Genomic DNA, 19,190 nt, shown 5'->3' on the forward strand with positions numbered 1-19,190 from the left:
ATTAAATTATTGCAGATATTTTGACCTGTAGCTGATGTACGTACTTGATATAGATGTGTATTATATGTTATTCATGATCATGTATAATGGTTATACACTGTACCTACACCAGCACCAGTGCATGTGTATACCAGGCAAAGCACCAGTGCCTGTGGTTTATCTGATCACCATTGCATGTGCGGAAACTGCATTTTGTGGGTAAATAAAGACTAGCTTTTATGGAGGAGTTGAACATGTTCATAATAAGGCCAGACAAAGTTGATTACTCCACCCGCATGCCTTTCTCGAAGTGCCACAAAATTTCATCATAAGGCTGTTTCCACCACATGGATTTTCAAATATTCACAATAATTTCATTATTGTAATAGTGGGTTTATTTTAGTGTTTTTCTTCAAAGTTTTAGCCGTAATGAATAATGACCTTCTGCCTGCATGATATTTTGAAAATCTGGAAATGGAAAACTAGCCTGTTTCCAATATTGTGGATTAGTTGAGGCTTGCCTCACTCTTACTGTAATCAGAATTGCAGCACCTAAGGACAATTACTAGACATGCAAAGAAGGCTGAGAAGATTATAATATAGTTTAGTTGGCATAAATTGCCCTACATGTAGCTAAAGTATTTTCCTTCCTAGACTTTGCATGCATGCTCAGTACCACATGCTTTGCATATTTTGTTCACATAAAAAGTTTTTTTTTGCACGGATATAATTATAATAAAGTAAATTTTGGTATCAAATTATAATTTACATGTATTACTTAAATTCACATAATTATGTGATTCAGATGGAAGGCCATCTGATCATGGCTATATATACTGAGGGTTCAATTTCCACTGCAGCTGATCAGGAGTGGTAGCACACTCTGCATAGGTAATGTTTTTTATTTATTTATTTATTTATTATTAATACTGTGCAGACCTCCATTAGGGAGTATAAAGCACAGATACATGCAAGAAAACAAAATGTACAACATTTTAGACTATATAGCTGGGTTAATACAAAAATAGTCTACAATCCTTTTCTGAAAGTCATCTACATTGGTTGCTTCAATTGCAGTAGCATGTTCTATTGGTTATCATAATGATTGATGTTAACGTTATGATACTGCATTTTAAGCTGATGTCATCAAGCACCACCTGAACTTGCAAACATTCTGCAGACATTAACAGTAAAATGATCAAGACACTCTTTTAGAGCAATCAGCCACCTTAGTAAAGATTGCACCAAAGAAATGAAAATTAACGTACAGTCTGTCAAATTTTAACTAATGACAAGGTTCTTCTAAGTTAAAGTAACTTGAATTATAGCTGACCATGGCCACCTGCATGACACATAATCATATGCTTTACATAATTATGTGACATAAATAATATATGCTGTGAAAATCCTAACAACTGATCACTATAGCTATATGGTGCTATAATGTCCCGTGCAATAGCCACTTCTAATGCAGGAAACTTTAGGAATGCAGGAGCATGCAAACATAACACAATTTCAATAAAATGGTTAAACTATATAACTATGTCAATACTGTAAGTTCAGAAATATAAATGCCATACAAAATAGCCACAGGAGTCAATACAAAATGACTCCTGTGGCAATTTTGTATAATATGACATTCATATTTCTGAATTTACAGTGAAATATTAAGATTTTACGCACGTTTTTTCATACAGGAGAAAAAAATGTAGCGATAGTCTTTCTGTGGTGAATAATGTTTAAATTTAAGCATCATGTGAGCACTGCATGTGGCAGGGATTACATTAATACACTTGGTGTCAGTAATCACAACACTATAATTATAGAAAGCTTTGCACATTGACAGATACATAGTTTCAGTGGTTAACGTTCATTGATCAAGGAAGGCAAAAATGGTGGATGAATTCCATGTGAGATACAGTAGTAACAGTACTGTTCAATTAATTACAGGAACAAGCAAAATATAGAACACATACACTGCTTACTTTACACCAGTTTAAACTTGGAAAGTGATTTTGTGACTAAGCCATTTCTGATTAACTACACACAGCCCAGTTCATCAATGACCAGTGACCGCAGTTGTGCTCTGCGTCATTCTTTAAATTCCGAGTTAAATTCTTAGAGAGCAAATTACATGCCTGGGGCGACTAAATTCAAATTTCAAACTAGCCATTCTCGAAAACATATGTTTCAATTTCAACGAAACATGCTGTACACACTTTCTGTTCTTAGCACAATACGTAAAATGTCATTTTGTGCAGATTAAGTCCAGCTCTATATATACATCACACTGACTGCATGTCAACATGATGTCATTCCATGATAAAATGGATTGTAAAATTATATAAAAGATGTGTGTGTATGGCAGTACTTTACTGCTAGCTATACAGTGACCACCTCAAGTACACTCATTCTATTATTATATTCTTGGCTTTCAGCAGCATATAAGAAACACTATTATATAGCTAATGTTTGAAACTACTATAAGAGTCCAATTAGGAGACATCAATTGCAACAGTTCCCATGACTCCCTTCAGTTGAGCAGAGTTGCATGTCACCACAAGTGTACGCCTTCCCCTCTTACCCTCTGTAGGAGTCAGGGTGAACTTCTGCTCAGCCTTCTTACCAGCAGCCACAGAACTAGAAATACGTAGTATAACATCTCAATAACATGCATCTTCTAATGGTAACCTTACTCTGTGTTTCTGACAATATCTGGTTTCATAAGACCAGCTCCCTCCACAATCCACTCAATGTTCGTCAGAGTTGTGTTCAGTGGGTTATCAAAGAAAGCAACAACACTGAAGGGTTCCCCTAAAACAAGACACACATAAGAGCTGTGTGTATATCGAGACTTATCTCTGAAACTGGGCAACAAAGACTGCCTTATGCTGGGTTACTTAGGACTACTTAGGGTTCAAAGAACAGATTGAATAATAAACAGATAGCTAACTTTTAGTTGTAAGTATAGCCACAAGGTGTTTGTTGATTTTAGAGCGTCTTAACAGTTATTTACCTTTCTTAGCATTACTGGAGCCACTGGGAAAAGAGAATGACAAGTCTGGTAAGGCAAACTGTTGTGTTGTCTTTCCCACCCAGTACTGATCCTTCTCCTTGATATTGGCAAACACTGTGCACTGTAGCATAGCCTGGTTGGACAGCTTCCCCTCATACTCCTTGTCATTGAGTGTGAACTGGACGGTCACTATGAAAAGAAGGGTTGATCCACATCTGTCTATGGTGTATGCGTGTGCATGCATATTATAAATGGAAACACACCTTCACCACTACCCCCGCTCACAGTTTCACTTGTCTTCATCTCCTTGAGCAAAGCTCCAACACTACCTGTGTAGGTGACTGAGTTAGCCTTAATCACCAGATCAACTGTCATATTCTCTGATGCCGCAGTCTGCATAGTGAGAGTGAAAGTGCATGGCTTTCCTACAGGAACACTTTGCTCAGTTGAAAGGGTAAACTTGACATCAGTGGTAGGTCTTGTAGAAGCTGTAGCCCTCTCTGCTAATGAGCCCTCTTTATACTTGTACTCCAGCGTGATGTCTTCAAGCTCATCTTTGCCAACCTTTTTTGTAGCAATTAGGGAACCCACTGTCGTTGTATTTGAATCAATTACTGTAGACTTTCCATTTATTTCTACATGGTAGAGAACATCTGCATTGACTTCAGCTATCACAAACAGGTTGTCATATTTTAGATCTTTGCCCTCTTTAATGGCTCGTACAGATGCAGGACCGGTTACCATTGTCCAAGAGTACTCGCTGAGTTCTTGTGGGGTGGCATCTACTGCTTGCCAGCCACTGTAGTTGCCTTGAAGGTCAGGTCTAGTCATCCAGGCATCCACCCAAACATGGTAGTTCCTGCACAAGTAAAGCAATACAAATAAGTATGTACATATGCAAGCATAAAATTTAGTAAAATGAATTGTAACAATGGCTTTGCATTGATGCTTAATTAACCCGGAGCAGTAATACAAAACACAACAGAGAAACCTTACCCTGGTCAGTGAAAACAGAAACAAAGTGGCTTTTCATTGTATGAGAAATACATGAAATCTCTCTCAGTATTTGCATGGACAAGGAAAGGAAAGGTGTTGATATCAATGTAGGTTAGGGCATTCCCCCCTTCCCCCTGTGAAGGGGTCATAATTCTTTTGATTGAATTGCTAAATGCTATGTGAGGCTAAGTTCAATTTACCACTCAAGAAATATGCATATTACCACCATTTGTTACAAACTCACCCGAAACAAAAGTCAACTGTCAAACATTCATCCAGCACCTTCGTACATACTAAGTGCCTCTAAAAACAATTATCATGTTACTGGTGTGCAAGCCATTCATAGCTAGACTTCACAAGCATCAGGGTCAAAACTCATTTGTCGGAATAAACTTTTGGGCTACTATATGGTGCCATGATTATTAGCTATACGAGGAGCAAGGAGAACAAGAAATGAAGAATAAAAAATGAAATTTTGGCTGTACACCTACTTCACTCAAACTTGGTTTGTGGCTTGTCATACCTACGCTGCAAAAATTGTCTGACTTGGAATAATAATGCATGAAATTACATCTTCACACAATGGTGGTTCTTTTGGCCGCATGTGTCTTGATAAATTAATTGTAGATGCATTTATTGCACACAATAACTAGGGGCAGTTCTGGAAATTTTCTGTAACTCAAAAGTTAATAGAAGAGCAGATGCTTTAGTCATAACTATTGTCAAGCCTGCAGTAGTGGATCCAGGCATTTGAAACAAGGGGATTTCACTGTGATGCATGGTAACTATAGCCATAGATATTATCTATGCTATACCCTAGCTAGAAAACACGTCCAAAGCTACAAGAAACTGAGATCACTAACATGTTTGAAGGTACTATTTATAAGGTTTGACTACTAAAGGTTTTTTACATTTACAATTATTTTTGGCTTCATATTACTCTGACTGTTCTATTAGAGTATATTAATCTTGAAAGGTTGACTGTTTCTGGAAACTGGTTAACCTTTTAATATCGGGGAATATTGGGTATAATATACAGGCACATGTAACATCACCAGCCATGATGTATAACACCTTATAGTCCAGTATTCCAGATGTACACATGAACACTGGCATGCAGATACACATACCAGATAGAATCAGAGCTTTTGTCTTCCAGATAATTCCAGTCCTTGTCATAGTAGAGGTCAATAGTCTTATTTGCTTCAGTATCATGTGCTGAACCATATGTGGTGATGGGACGTGCTGGAATCCCCACAGCTCTCAACACTACCAGAAACACAATAACAATATCACGGTATACACATGGTATTAGAGATGTTGGTACCTGTGGTCAGTGTTCCACCAAATACCCAACACTGAGCATACTTGACTGGCTGTTTGGTTCTCATGTATTCTGTCAGGATTGCCTCACTACCACTCCAAGCTGTCGGGTCAGTGCCATCAGCATAAGCAGCTTCACTGCTTGCCCATTTTCCCCATAACACACCATTGTCTCCATCATTAACATTGACCTATAACAGTCGTAGTAGCATATGGTACATAATAACAACATATACAGTTGAACACTGTATTTCCTTGGTTAAATAGCGCAGTGTTTATTACCTTAGCACCAAAAATCAATGCAACGACTATTCAAAATGGGCCCTTGATGTTCGAAATAAGGCTTTATTTTTGAAATTAATTGTGGTACCAGTCAAGTGCAGCATTGACGGTGTGGCGTTTAACCAAGGAAATATGGTAACATTGTTATTACAATTCATATGCAATTTAGCAAAGCAATAAATAATTGGCAACCATTATCAATTTACTTATTGTAGTAACGAATTTCTAATATCCAACTTACCATTTCAGCAAAAGCTCTTGATACAGATATGGGACTCTGTCTCTCAGTTGTGTACAAGCCTTTCTCATCAAGTAGAAACAGAGCTGCCTCCAAACACACTTCTCCCAACTAAATATAAAAAAATGGACCACAAAAATCGAAGAAGTTACGATAGGCATACATACAAAAAAAGATCGACTGCACACTACAGCTACCGAGCAGGCTGGTACGTTGGTGCAGTTAACTATAGCACATGTAAACAGGACAGAAAACTTAATAAAGCATGTCGGCAAAATGATAAAGCAACATGAATCGATGTCACAGTAATAGAATTATAAAAGGATTGCCATGACAATTTTTTCATTTCATATAATGAGTAGCTCATGCAGTTGCTGTCATACGTACATATGGACACTTCCCAGTAAATGTATAAGGAACTGTTCATTCTTTTAGAACAGAAACCATACAGCACAAGTACAATCAATCAAGAGGTGCTAGAGTTCATAGTGGTAAGTACTTGGACAGATACTAAAGTACTTGACCCTTATATGGTCAAGGTGCTGGGTTCACAAACCTGTGCAAAGTTCCAGTACCAAATATGTTGATGTTTATCTGTTCCACCCCAAATCATTCCAGTCTCATTAAAGACATACTCTTCTCGCCTGTCTTCAGAATCCACGTACACACTGCTATCTACAAAAAGGAACATTAGTCAATCATTATTATATATCATTCTACCATCACTTGTTTGTTTTCCTGCACAATGTGTATGTGAATAAATAAAGAATAATAATCATGTTATCCTGGGATCCCTCAGTGTGAGTTTAGGTTGTGAACCACTACTGTCACCTACCCAATCTGCAGTAGTTCCCACATTATATTATGTGAACCAAAAAAAAAAACCTATTATAAGAACTATACACACCCAGACACTAAAGCTGAACACTGATGAAAACCCTTTGTTTGTTTAGCATAATGTCTGCATGAAGAGTTTGATATGAGCTAGGATTAGTTTTTCACACCCTCCCACCCTAGTTTGCCTCAAACTCATGCACCAACTAGTGTGCTTGATACTTGAGTCATGACTGCTAGACAAATAATATAAAATATTTGCCTGGCTTTCATATGAATATGTAGCCGAGAGGTATCCATGGCCTTGAGGATCACTGAAGGTAGTGTGCTCTTATGATGACTTGGACAACCACTGATGACAATGTGAAAGCAAAGAACATTACAAAAGCAAAGACAATGAACACAGATGTTGTATGGCATGAAAAGGTGCGTAAAATTAATAGGCTATTGTCAACTATAGTATACTGTGTAATTAATAGTCTATGCCATGGTCTATTCACCCATTATACTCAGGGAGTGTATAAACAGTGGAATGGAATACTGGAATGGTGGAATACTGGAATGGAATTTTTTAAAGTTCAATATCATTTTTTACATCCAAATAAGTACAACTCCTCCCCTTATGTAAGCAAATAAATACGATTTCCCTTGAAGTCAGCTTATTTAGCATAATTCACCTCACCATAGACAAAGTTTACCAATATATTGTTCTGTAAAGTCAGTTATGAACATGCACAATAGCAGTTTATTGGGAACACCAAGAAGACTTCTGACTTAACCCTTGTTCCCAAATGATAAAAAGTTAGCTAGCTAGCTGATTACATGAATGCATTATAAAAGTACATTCACTGTGTAATGAAGTATTCATTTATTATCAACTTTATCAGTTAGGCACTGGAGGGTGAACACAGAAGGCAGAGCCTGTACAAGGTGTTTACCACTAACCTAGGAACCTAAGCGAAAATCTTTGGGAAAAGTGAAATGCGACTATCTTGTAAGCATTTACAATGAACCTTTTCCACAATTAAGTCAGAAATCAAAATTTAAGCCAAAGCTCATTGTGGCAGTGCCACAATGAGCACTGAACTGAACCACACACAAGTAATAAAGTATTGAGTTATAAGTCATACAAGTGTTGTGGTGAGGGAAAGTATGCTGACTCAAGGGGAATCCTATGTATTTGCTTACATAAGGGGAGGAGTTGTACTTATTTGGATGTAAAAAAAAATGATATTGAACTTTAAAAAATCCCATTCCACCATTCCAGTAGTCCATTCCACTGTTTATACACTCCCTTATACTCATGGGTAAGTCAGAATCCTTACCATGGTTCATAATTGAAGTCGCCTATGTTTTTTTGCCATAATCCTAATAGAACATTCAACTACACACCACCTTAGAAAGCTCCCCAAACCACAAAAAGCCTTATACATAAGTATATAGTAATTATAGAGTCAAAAGAAGTACATTTAAAATTTCTAAACTACCAGTTTATTCCTCTTATTATGTTTTTTCATTATCTACAGGAAAATCTGTCCACTTTCGGGGATAAAAACTGCTGAGCCTTCCATTCTACGTCATTCTCCATGATCTATTTTTATATGCGTATTTCACTACTTATATGGCTTGTCTACTCACATCAATGGCTACTCAATGGCAAAGCGAACCAACAAGAACTAAATTTGCTTCAAAGTGAATGTTATCATTAAACAACAACAACAAAAATACATAATTAATATAATATGCATGGTGTTAGCTATTATGTTATCCAAATTAACATGTTCTGTGGAAGCCCTATGATTTCAACCACAGTATTACCAGATAAACAATGTTGTTTCCCCACCACTGCTTTCTTTACTTTATTAAATTAACACCAACACTTACAGTTCAGAGCTACCAGAAACCATAATAATAATGCACATCAGGTTGACCACAGCATATTATACAGATCAAAGTTGTAAAGTTCACCAACTATGGTATTTGGTAACTAGTTGAAACTCTGAACAGCTACATGCAACTTGATGATTGAAATAGTTAAGGTTATTTTTAAAATATGTGGAGGTGACAAATTACAAAATCTGCTTATATCAATAACTGTGTTGTGGTAGTTGTGGTAGTTGTAGTACAGTACTTGTTTGTTTTATCACAGAACAAAAACTGTGTGTGGTCCACAATAGTGATGTTTTAACAGAATAACAAGCCAGAATGACAAATTACTGAATCCTTATAACTAAAATATCTATCTTGGAATCAATTTTTAAAGTTACTGTTTGCGAAGACATTTTTTATTGAACTTCAGTACTTTCTTCAAGTGAAACAAACTCTGTGAAGACTTGTATCTCCATGACTCCATCACTGGGAAGAAACATGCCCTAATGTACAGTAACATGATGCCCCAGAAAAGCTCATAGAGTCTACAGCTTTTGCTCTATTGTATGGAATACATGGTAGTGACAGCTGGAGCATGAGTGATGTACAGTCCATGCCTGTGTCCTACAACAACTTGTAGTACACTGTAGTTACACAAAACAAGGGCTTCACGCTGCTAGACTGACTTTACAGCCTTCTCAAAAAGTATCAATATGCGTTTAAAAATTTGAATGATATTACATGTGGCTAAATGTTACTATGTAACATCCAACACCATAGGCAACTTCGTTTTGTAATCTGTTATCATGTTACACACAATTTCTATCCACAAATGGATTCAGCATAAAAGTACACAAACTAGTGTAAAATAATTTAAAATACAAAAGTAGAGATCACTGAAAAAACGAGAGAAACAAGAGTAAAAAGTCAGCACATTAAACCATTCTATAGAGCACGTCAAACGCAGAAAGCATAACACTTGGAACTGTCACACACAGATCTCTATTCAAATTCAATGGATAAAAGTTCTAGCTATATATGTCAGGAATGGATAACCATTGCAATTGCTCCAGTGTATACTGCATGGTAAAGACAACTACTATATATATGCAATAGCTATTATTGTGTGTAGCAGCATACTTAAGTGTTTCTGCTTATCAGCATCACCACTAGGCAGGATATGTGTACATATCTATTGAGATCTGTGTGTGTGACAATTAGGCTTTATGGATTGGCGTGCTCCATCATAGTTCTATAAAACGGTTTAACATGCTGACTTGTTTGACTCTTGTTTTCATTTTTGTACTATAAATTTTAAAGTATTTTTATACTAGTTATATATCTATAGCAGTCTCACACAACTAAATCACTTTTCTTCTTTTGTTATTGATACAGGAAGAAAAAAGCAACCCAATGACAAAATAAGAAAAGGTGCTGCTGACCGTGGGAGTATTCAGCTAGCTAAATGCAGTAACAATATTAAACTAATTGAGGTTACAATTAAATTGAACCAACCTCTGTCCCATGGGTTAAACAGGATTACCAGTTGCTTTGTAGCATTTATGCGGTGAATGACTCTGTGTCCAGCCTCAACCTCCACCCAGAAATCATATGCACCAATAGGGCCATCATTGGGAAGAGTAACAGAGATAGCAATCTCTGTGTCACTTATGCTCTTCATTTCTGCCTTCCATGAATAGTAGTAATGTCTGACATATTCCCCAATTTTAGACACAAACTTCGTCCCATTAACAACACGAGGCCTGTCTCCCCGTCCGAAATGAGCAACAATTGAGTAGGTTCTGATATCAAATGGTTCAGACAGTTTGACATGAAAGGTGAAAGTGTTCCCCCATCGCAGTACGACGTATTTTTGCGTATCGTACAAGTCGGTGTGATGTGCTGCAGTGTTGGCAGTAGCTTGGAGGTCAAGATCTGAGATCTCCATCGACTATTCGGCTGTAATCAATGATCCTGAACACGAACAGAGCTAAATCCTGGCTATAACTCTTATAGGGTCTTAGCAACGTGGTGTCTAGTGTTGTTTTTAGCATTATGACTTTCGTTTCACCGCTGCGTCCTTTTTATCCAGCAAACCAACTTCCTAGTTTGGCGGCGCCCGACCTTTCACATTAATTTTTGCGAAGGTCGGGCGCCGCCAGACTACCAACTTCCTGCCGCATTGATGACCTGTGACACTGTCAGCCATTACGATAATTATTTTCTGTTGCGATGAAGTAGCTACTGAATTCGAATTAGAGAAAAACTTGCAGAGCTCATCAAGTAATATTAAGGTTATCCAAAAAGGGGAGTTCCATCCCTATGAACACCCCTCCCCATCTCCCCTTGACTAAAACATGCAACACAACTAGTTTTGAGGCACATTTTGGGCCTCAAGGTCCATGCACTGACTAGATGATATTATACAAATGCAGTACTCAGTATACATGCTGCAGGTTCTGTTGTTGTCAGCATCTGAAGTTGGTGATTCAGTAAACAAATCAACATGCCTACAATTAATTTTGTGAACTACAACTTCCTCTAGTATGGCTTCCTGAAATTAAAGGCTTTGTAAATTTTCTAGTGGGTAGACAATTATTGGACTGAGCCTTAATTAGCAATCTCCACCATATTAATATTATGAGAGTAGCTGTGATGCTTGCTTGAATGTACAGTAAGTTCATCTCCCTTATAAGGGATAAAGGCTATTATCATGTAGGCTATATAGCTAGCTAAACACATCACAATGCAATCTTTAATGCCATCTAAGTGCTAACCACACAAACCATGTAAACCACTATATAGTGTTTATTAATGCTAATATATATTATATTATACTGTATTTGTATGTCATAGTCCTGTGTGTTGATACGCTCAAAACATATTATTGTCCCTCACAAAGTAATTTGTGCCTAATCCTCAAATTAAATAAACATAATATAATACGCTGTATTAGCTTTTTGTTATGGTAGCAAACTATTAAGACTTTACAGCACAAGTACTGAAGGTCTGCAGGACTCCTGGTTCTACAGCCTGTTTAAAGTTGTTACAGAAAGTGTGTTTGAAAAGGTGGAGAAAGGAGAAAAAAATCAATGACTGGACCCGTTGTAGTTGACAATATGTATGTATAGTATGTACGCGTTGAGCTGGATCCTCAGAAACATTTAATAACTCATGGATGGAATTTCATATGATCTTGAAATTTGGCGCATTTGTAGTACTGCTTGACCTGCTAAAAATATTTCAAAATATCATTTTGTTCGAACCTCCAAGACAATATTTATGGCCAATCAAAATTTCTACCACACATGTTCTATGGGGAAGCCGTAAAAGTATAGTGTCTATTACAACCCTTTCCACCACACATGTCTGTTGTTGACATTTTTGCCATCACCACTGATCATCTAGTTGGCTGAAATGTATAGAAAAAATCCACTTTTTATTTTTAGCTTTTTTTCAGGATCTAGCTTGCAGCTCAACATACTATACTGAGATTGTCACAATAGACTGCGAATACTGAATAATATCACATACAAAAAGACTAGTATGCTAGTCCCTACAATGTTATCAAGAGTACATAATAATAGAGTGGGGAGAAGAGTGTCTAACTTCAGTGGATTCACCAAACTCACAGCACTCAGACCTTGCGCAATCAACTATAGCCACCAAAGGTGACAAATGGCTTGCTCTATGAAGGAGGTTGTAATACTTCTACTGCTTCAATTAGGAAATATCAACAGTCTTCTGTTCACTTAAAGGTATTGATTTATTACTAGAAGTTTTATGGATTGAAGTAGGAGGGTTTGAGCGCAGTGTGTTTGTATGGAGTATATTAAGAGTTAGACACTCTCCTCCCTCTTCTATTATTATGTACTCTTGATGTTATGCATTCACCTAGTTATGTAGCCATAAAAATGCATTAACATTATAGTTGGAAGACGTGACTATGATCTGGCTTCTTTGAGGTCAAGTTACCACAAAATAAAACTTTGTAACTATTTTGTCTTGACCATGCAACATGACAGTTTGGTACCCATGCAATTATGTTCATTTTTCATGGACTTTGTAATGGTGTAAATTTGAAACTCATAGCTTATTAGCTATGCATGTAAATGTACCACCCCTCCACCCATGCAGCATCCAAATAATTCTCTTCTTTGGGCAAAGCCAAGTATTAATCACTGTTGCATCAACTGCTGACAATGGAAGTGACTTTAAAACTTAATGCCACCAGGGTTTTATATACTGTACTCCATGTTAGTTGCTTACTTATAGCTCTGAAGAAAATTACAAAGTGACGATGTATGATGAATAACCCATGCATGGCATATCCTTTCATCATGGAAGGCTATAACTACACTGAAGTTGTAAAGGTTGAATGATGAAGAACAGATTCTAACTTCTATAGTTATGTGGTTCCCTTAGTAACTCATGCATGTGTAGACTGGGGTTCTGCACCAGGTCCATGCAGTGTTCCATAATGGAGTAATAGACCCTTTGTACAACTGAATTAAGATAATGCTATGACAGCACGTACCATGTAGCATGATGGAGTTCATTGTAGGGTTGTACATATAGTATTAAATCATATCCTGAATGAAAAGCAACATGTTCACTTCACCCTCACAACATCTACCTTGCATGGGATATGATACCACTCAAATAATCATGATCATGTTGATGTCATATCCAGGGTGCATGGGTGTTGTGTGGGTGAACAATAATATGGAGTGGGTGTTGACAGCAGAATTAACTTATTAAGGTTGCCAAAACATATAGGTCATATATATGATCACAGCACAATTATTATAATCATTGTTTACTTTTGTAAAAAAAAATATTTACCTTATATATATATATATATATATATATTTATGACACTACACACAGCTATCTCCAGCCCTTAATCCAGTCTATTACCACAGGAACTGCATGCATGCATACAAACCCAGCATACAGATATGTAACTACTAACAGTATACAGATATCCATTTAAGAAACGTACAAAATGCAATCCCTTATGCGATACTACAGAGCATGCAGTCTGAGCAGAGTTCTCTGTGCTTAATGGTATTATAGTGTCTGTGATGTTGAAGGATTCAGTGCAGAAACTTCTTGAGAGCTTGTCATTGAGTATGTGGATGTGGGATGGTTGTTTTATTCATGTATTTACTTTAATTGTTTGGACAATCATGGCAATACTATATAGTACTCACTTCAAACACTATGTTATGCCTGGTTTCAGGTTGTTCCTACCAGAATCATAGAAATGGCAACCCCGAACATTAATATTCTGTACTAATTGTGCACTATCCTGGCCACACCAGCTAGACTGTCTGGTCAGTAATCATAAAATAAATATATAATCTCCGAGTAATAGGAGTATGCTATAAAGAGTTAAGGGGTGGAACTGTGAATACCCTGAGATAAGATTTCAGACTATTTTTTTAAATTTAATGTGGGTAAACTAAATAAAAATATAAAATGTGACTGTTCTAATAGGGTAATTGACTATTCTTCCTAGTTTCTGGAATTCTAACCCTCCTCCCCCCCAGATCTGCCCCTGAAGAAATGAAGTGGTTGAAAATCACTTAAAAAAAAGAAGATGGGTGTGCTATATAGCTATACACGTTGTTGTCATTTGTTGATATACTTCTTTGAACTAATATATAGGTGGCAGCTGTGGTTACACATTACTATACATGTATAGCACACTATGTTACTGTATAGGAGCCTTTTATTAGGACTGGGAGTATGCATAATATTATTATGCATGTGACCAAGTCTGACAAAACCAGTCTTATAGCCTAAAAAAGTTACGGAATAGTTTAAAATACGTGGGCGGAACAAATTACAAAACCTGCTTAAACCAAGCAGGGATAAATAATTTCAACAACTGTGTTGTGTTAGCAATACAACTAATTGTGCTTGTTTGTTTTTACTACTGAACAACGACTGTTCTTGGGTGTGTGGTCTACAATAGAGCGATGTCTTATAAAAACGCGCCGCCAAAAACCAGACTAACAGATTACTGAATCCTTATAATTTCAACACAAGTGGCTAAACAATTTAAATATCTAGGTCCTGTGGAAGCGATGTTCTAAGTTACTGGTTGTATAGACGTTTTATTGAACTTTTAGTAGTTTTTTCGAGTGAAACAAGCTCTTTGAAGGCATGTATCTGATTCACTGGGAAGAAACACGCCAAAAACGCTTCCACAGGACCTAATAAATTTAACATACAATATCACTATGCCCCAGAAAAGCCAATAGAGCCTACAGCTTTTGCTGCATTTGGCGGCGGAAAAACATGGTAGTGACAGCTGGAGCTGAGCGATGTACGGGCTGGCTTACTTGTAGTGTTCCACCTGCCTCAAACTACACTGTAGCTACATAAAAAGTAAAAACATTAAATATGAAGGGCTTCACCTTCATTTAAAACTTTTTACGCTGCTAGACTGGTTTTATGGGCTTCTCAAAAAGTATCGATAGGCATTCAAAATTTTGAACGATTGCCCGTGACTATACCGTAACCTTAAGCAGGTATTCCAGCCTGATTTTTAAATTTTGGCTTTTTATATGCTCACTAGATAGAGTATTGATTGCTGATCTCAGAAATATATAGTTTGTTGGGTTGGAATTAGCTACTTTGGCATGCACAGTGCTTAAAAACTGAAAAAAAGGTACATTTTTTCTCCAGGGCTCCCCATACATTTTAAAGGGGAAAATGGCACAATTGAATCAGGAAGCCATCTAGCAATCTGGACTAGCTTGAAACTACAGTTGCTTCTAGCTGCAAGTTTGTACATGTAATGAGAGTAACTTCAGATCATATCGGATCTCAGTGATCTTTGTATGCTTTGTGGTGAGCAAATATGTTTCACCTACTGCACACTTCTCAATACAATGGTGTATACCCATAGGCAAGTGGCTATCTCAAGTAAGTAAAAGCATCAAGTTAACAACTTATAAAGGTAAACAACTAAAGTGGAGGTACCACAATGATGCAACAATACGTAAGGTGGAGTTGTGGTTTCAATTATGGCATTGTTATGCCGACTTTGAAGTGGTTTATACTTTTGAGCTGATGACACAGCCATCAGAAAATTGCTCTGGAGCTGAAAATCGCTAACCAGAGCGAAGTAACTACGCACTTTAAAGTAAGCACCAGTGACTACCTTCCACCCAACAGTACGTTTTTATAAGTTTTAAAGTATTCTACATACATTGCATGGCTTGAAAAGATTACAAAACAACACAAAACTTACTTACATGTAACATGCATGATAAAACTAAGATTTTCATGATGATCAGCGTGTGGACAAACCCCACAGCGATTTTCATCCTCATTGGAGCTTGTACGACGGAGCAATCCCAAGTTAAACACGAGTTATTATTTTGTGCCAGGTTTCTATTGGGGAATATACGGAGAATTTTTTAATTTAAAAATCTCTGATACTGGAATGCCTACCTTAAGATTGTGTATCTCCTTTACTGTACTATATAGCTAACATCCAGGAAAATCTCCAGGGATTATCATAAGTGGTGAAAATGTTACTTGTAGTTATCATGTTCAAAGAGAAAGTTATTTAGTTAGCTTTAAAATATGTTTTTGGCAGACTGAATCACATAATGGTTTCTGTAAGCTATATTATTAGCTACAAAACTACAGAGTTTAATTAGCTACAATGAAATTATTTTATTTATGTTTAATTATAGAACATAATCAACTTCCCAGTGGGATTTAAGTACATGACTCAACACTAATTCTTGTACTAGAAGTATGGCACTGACTTTACAACAGAATGCGTGTACTGTAGTTTACAATGCATACGTATACAAAACCATCTGTTTCACAAGTACTCATACATACATGCACATGCACGGTCTGTACTATAGAGGATGAAAAACTGAGCTCATACATGCCAAAGTATACATAGATAGATAAGCTAGTTAACAGATTGATAATGTTTGTTTGTAACTAACATCACTTTATTAAAATAATATTGACAACCTTTAATTCATTAATTCTTTTATCAAGAAGGTTGGCCCTCTTAATCACATTATGCTGGAATGGAAGTTACAAGGTTTTAAATTGGACAGTACCTTATGTACAAAGTTATTGCCAGCACAACTGTACACAGTATTTTCATTGTATTAACAGTAAATGGGGGTATTCCTTTGAGAAATCACTGGCAATGGTTTAAGATCACATGAGTTACAAAGTTTATTGACAGTGGAGAGTCTGGTAGTGAACAAATGTTAGGGCACAGGATTCAGTGTATAGCTATGAATTTCATATTAATGACTTTACAATGAAATTGAGCAAATCATCACCTTTCTGAGTGTGGATGTTAAGGGCTTCCAACGTCACTTATAAAACAGGTGTAAAACAATACCACAGTTATGTGTCTAAGTATTTGAGCTTGTGTACAGCAAGAGTGATATGGTCCAGGATCAGATCAGGATCAAGGCTCTGTTCTTCCAGGGTATGTTCCCTACCTATCCTTGGTGTTCAGGCTGATTGCTACTACTCTCAACCTTCTACTGGCTAGTTGGGTGGTCTACACTATCAAAATCACAAGGAGCTTACACAAGCCTCACAATATATTTCTAGCTAACCTGCTGGTGTCTGGTACGATGTTTACAGGAGTTGGCAGCCTCACTGCTGGCACCATGACAATTGTTTATACCAGTTGGGAGTGGAGTCTCCCATCAGCTGTTATCCTTCAAAGACTCAAGTGCTCTTCTTTATCATCTACAGGATATCATTCATGATGATAGCAGCTGACAAGGCAGTAGCGATAAGATTTCCTTTCAAGCATAGAAGAATGATGACACCTCAGAATGATGACACCTCGTGTTGTAGCTGCTGTTATCAGTGGAGTGTGGTTGCTAGCTGCCATTTACTTTTTCATCAATGATGTGGATGGTGTTACCGAGGTGCCAGAGTTTCGAACTTGTCTGTTTGAAGGAAATGGCTTCACTGAAATAGTTTTGCTTGTCTTTGCACCACTGTTTCTGGCATCTATTCATACTATATCTCTCAATGTCTACTTAGCCATAAAGGCTTACCAGGTGCACAAGCAAATTGAGAAGGAGACAAAGTTATCGGGACACAACACCCAGTCTGAAAACCTTAAAGAAGAAACAGCAGAACATCAGATGAAACAGAAAGCCCATAATAACATTGTTTGTGGTCATTTCTAGCCATATATTGAATATTCTCTTCTCTCCACCTTTATTGATTTTAGGTAGGCTTCTCATCACTTCATAAGGATATCAGGACTTCATCATCAATTACATCATCTTTTTAAACAATCCGCAATCCACGTATCAACTATTCTTTTCATTGCACCTTCAATAATTTTAGGTGAGCTTCTCATCGCTTCCCAAGGATACCAAGACTTCATCAGCTACATATACGCCATTTTTCCAAACAACGAGCTTGTGACACAATTCTTTGATGTGCTGGTCTATGGGATGTACTTAAAACAAGTCCGTGAACTGATGATGAGGAATTTGAAGAGATGTTTGAAAATGAACAAATTCAACTCAGTTGCCCAAATGTGAAGGACTATAGCATTATGTAATGTACCTTGTCCAGTTATATTATACATAAATATGTACCATATTTTACTGCTGCTTTGAAATGATTTCTTAATGTAAACATATTATTTGTTAGTATTGTTTGTGTATATATATATATATATTAGTGCTGAAACAATAATTCAGATATTCGATTACTGAAATGGCATGGTATTATACAATTCATTAACACTCTATATTCACAAGCACTGTACTAAGCTGTGATCAGATGTACAGGGCCTGTATGACACCAACCTAGAAACATATATAGTGGCATAGTCATACTCAATTTTAGAACGAAGAGATAGCTGTCATGCATGCTTTACCATACTAAGATCTCAGTGCTGATTCATACACTACTAGCTATATATTTGAATAGTAAAATTGTTTCAGTACTATTGTTTTAATATATATGCAGCTGATGCACAGATACACATTGTAGTATAATATAGTCTAATATACCACAGGAACCAATTATAGCATGCATGTATCAGGCAAAGCATGCTTGTGGTACAACCAATACTTGTGAGGTGTAGCTTGCATGTAATCGCTCTCCAGTAGTTCTGGTCCCAGTTTTACATCCAGGGGAATTTGATAATAAACAAAATAACTTCCAAATAAGCAGGAGTGCTGCATGTTTATGGTTTACTTAATATTGTTTTACGATGATTGCAACTTCTTGCAGGTTCAAACAAAAAGCTGATGGCACATTTTCAAGTTATTATGAAGGTATTTTAGGAAGTTTTGAGATCACCATACCCTGAACTAGTTATTCAGTACTACGTAACTGTTCATATAGCACATATGTACACTGCATAGTGTATGTGTGCGTGTATGGTTAAACCTCTGTATTCTTACGCTTATTGTTGGGTTAGTGAGGATTTGGATTATAGAGGTATAGTTTGCGTATAGTGTTGCAGCAAATTGTAGAAGTATTCTGGATTATGGGATTGGAGAGGTTTCATGGTACATGGCATGATACTACGTGAAAATGTTTATGAATAACCTAGCTTTGTTTTTTATAACTGGACAAAACAGCACAAGCTTTAATTGTCAATTAAATGAA

At 36.8% G+C, this 19,190-nt stretch overlaps 1 protein-coding gene across 1 annotated transcript; it reads right to left on the reverse strand.

Moving 5' to 3' along the window:
- Positions 1 to 2,390: 2,390 nt before the first annotated feature.
- LOC136255299 (protein-glutamine gamma-glutamyltransferase K-like) lies at positions 2,391 to 10,605 on the reverse strand. Its single transcript, XM_066048030.1, has 9 exons — positions 10,053 to 10,605; positions 6,391 to 6,509; positions 5,838 to 5,945; positions 5,319 to 5,505; positions 5,122 to 5,260; positions 3,259 to 3,854; positions 2,996 to 3,184; positions 2,676 to 2,793; positions 2,391 to 2,619 (listed from the first exon to the last, which is right to left on the reverse strand). The coding sequence occupies exons 1-9, from the start codon at positions 10,483 to 10,485 to the stop codon at positions 2,475 to 2,477; spliced, it is 2,034 nt and encodes a 677-aa protein (XP_065904102.1). The 5' UTR covers positions 10,486 to 10,605; the 3' UTR covers positions 2,391 to 2,474.
- Positions 10,606 to 19,190: the final 8,585 nt, after the last annotated feature.

The sequence above is a fragment of the Dysidea avara genome, chromosome 1 (assembly GCF_963678975.1).
Source record: "Dysidea avara chromosome 1, odDysAvar1.4, whole genome shotgun sequence".
NCBI lineage: Eukaryota > Metazoa > Porifera > Demospongiae > Dictyoceratida > Dysideidae > Dysidea > Dysidea avara.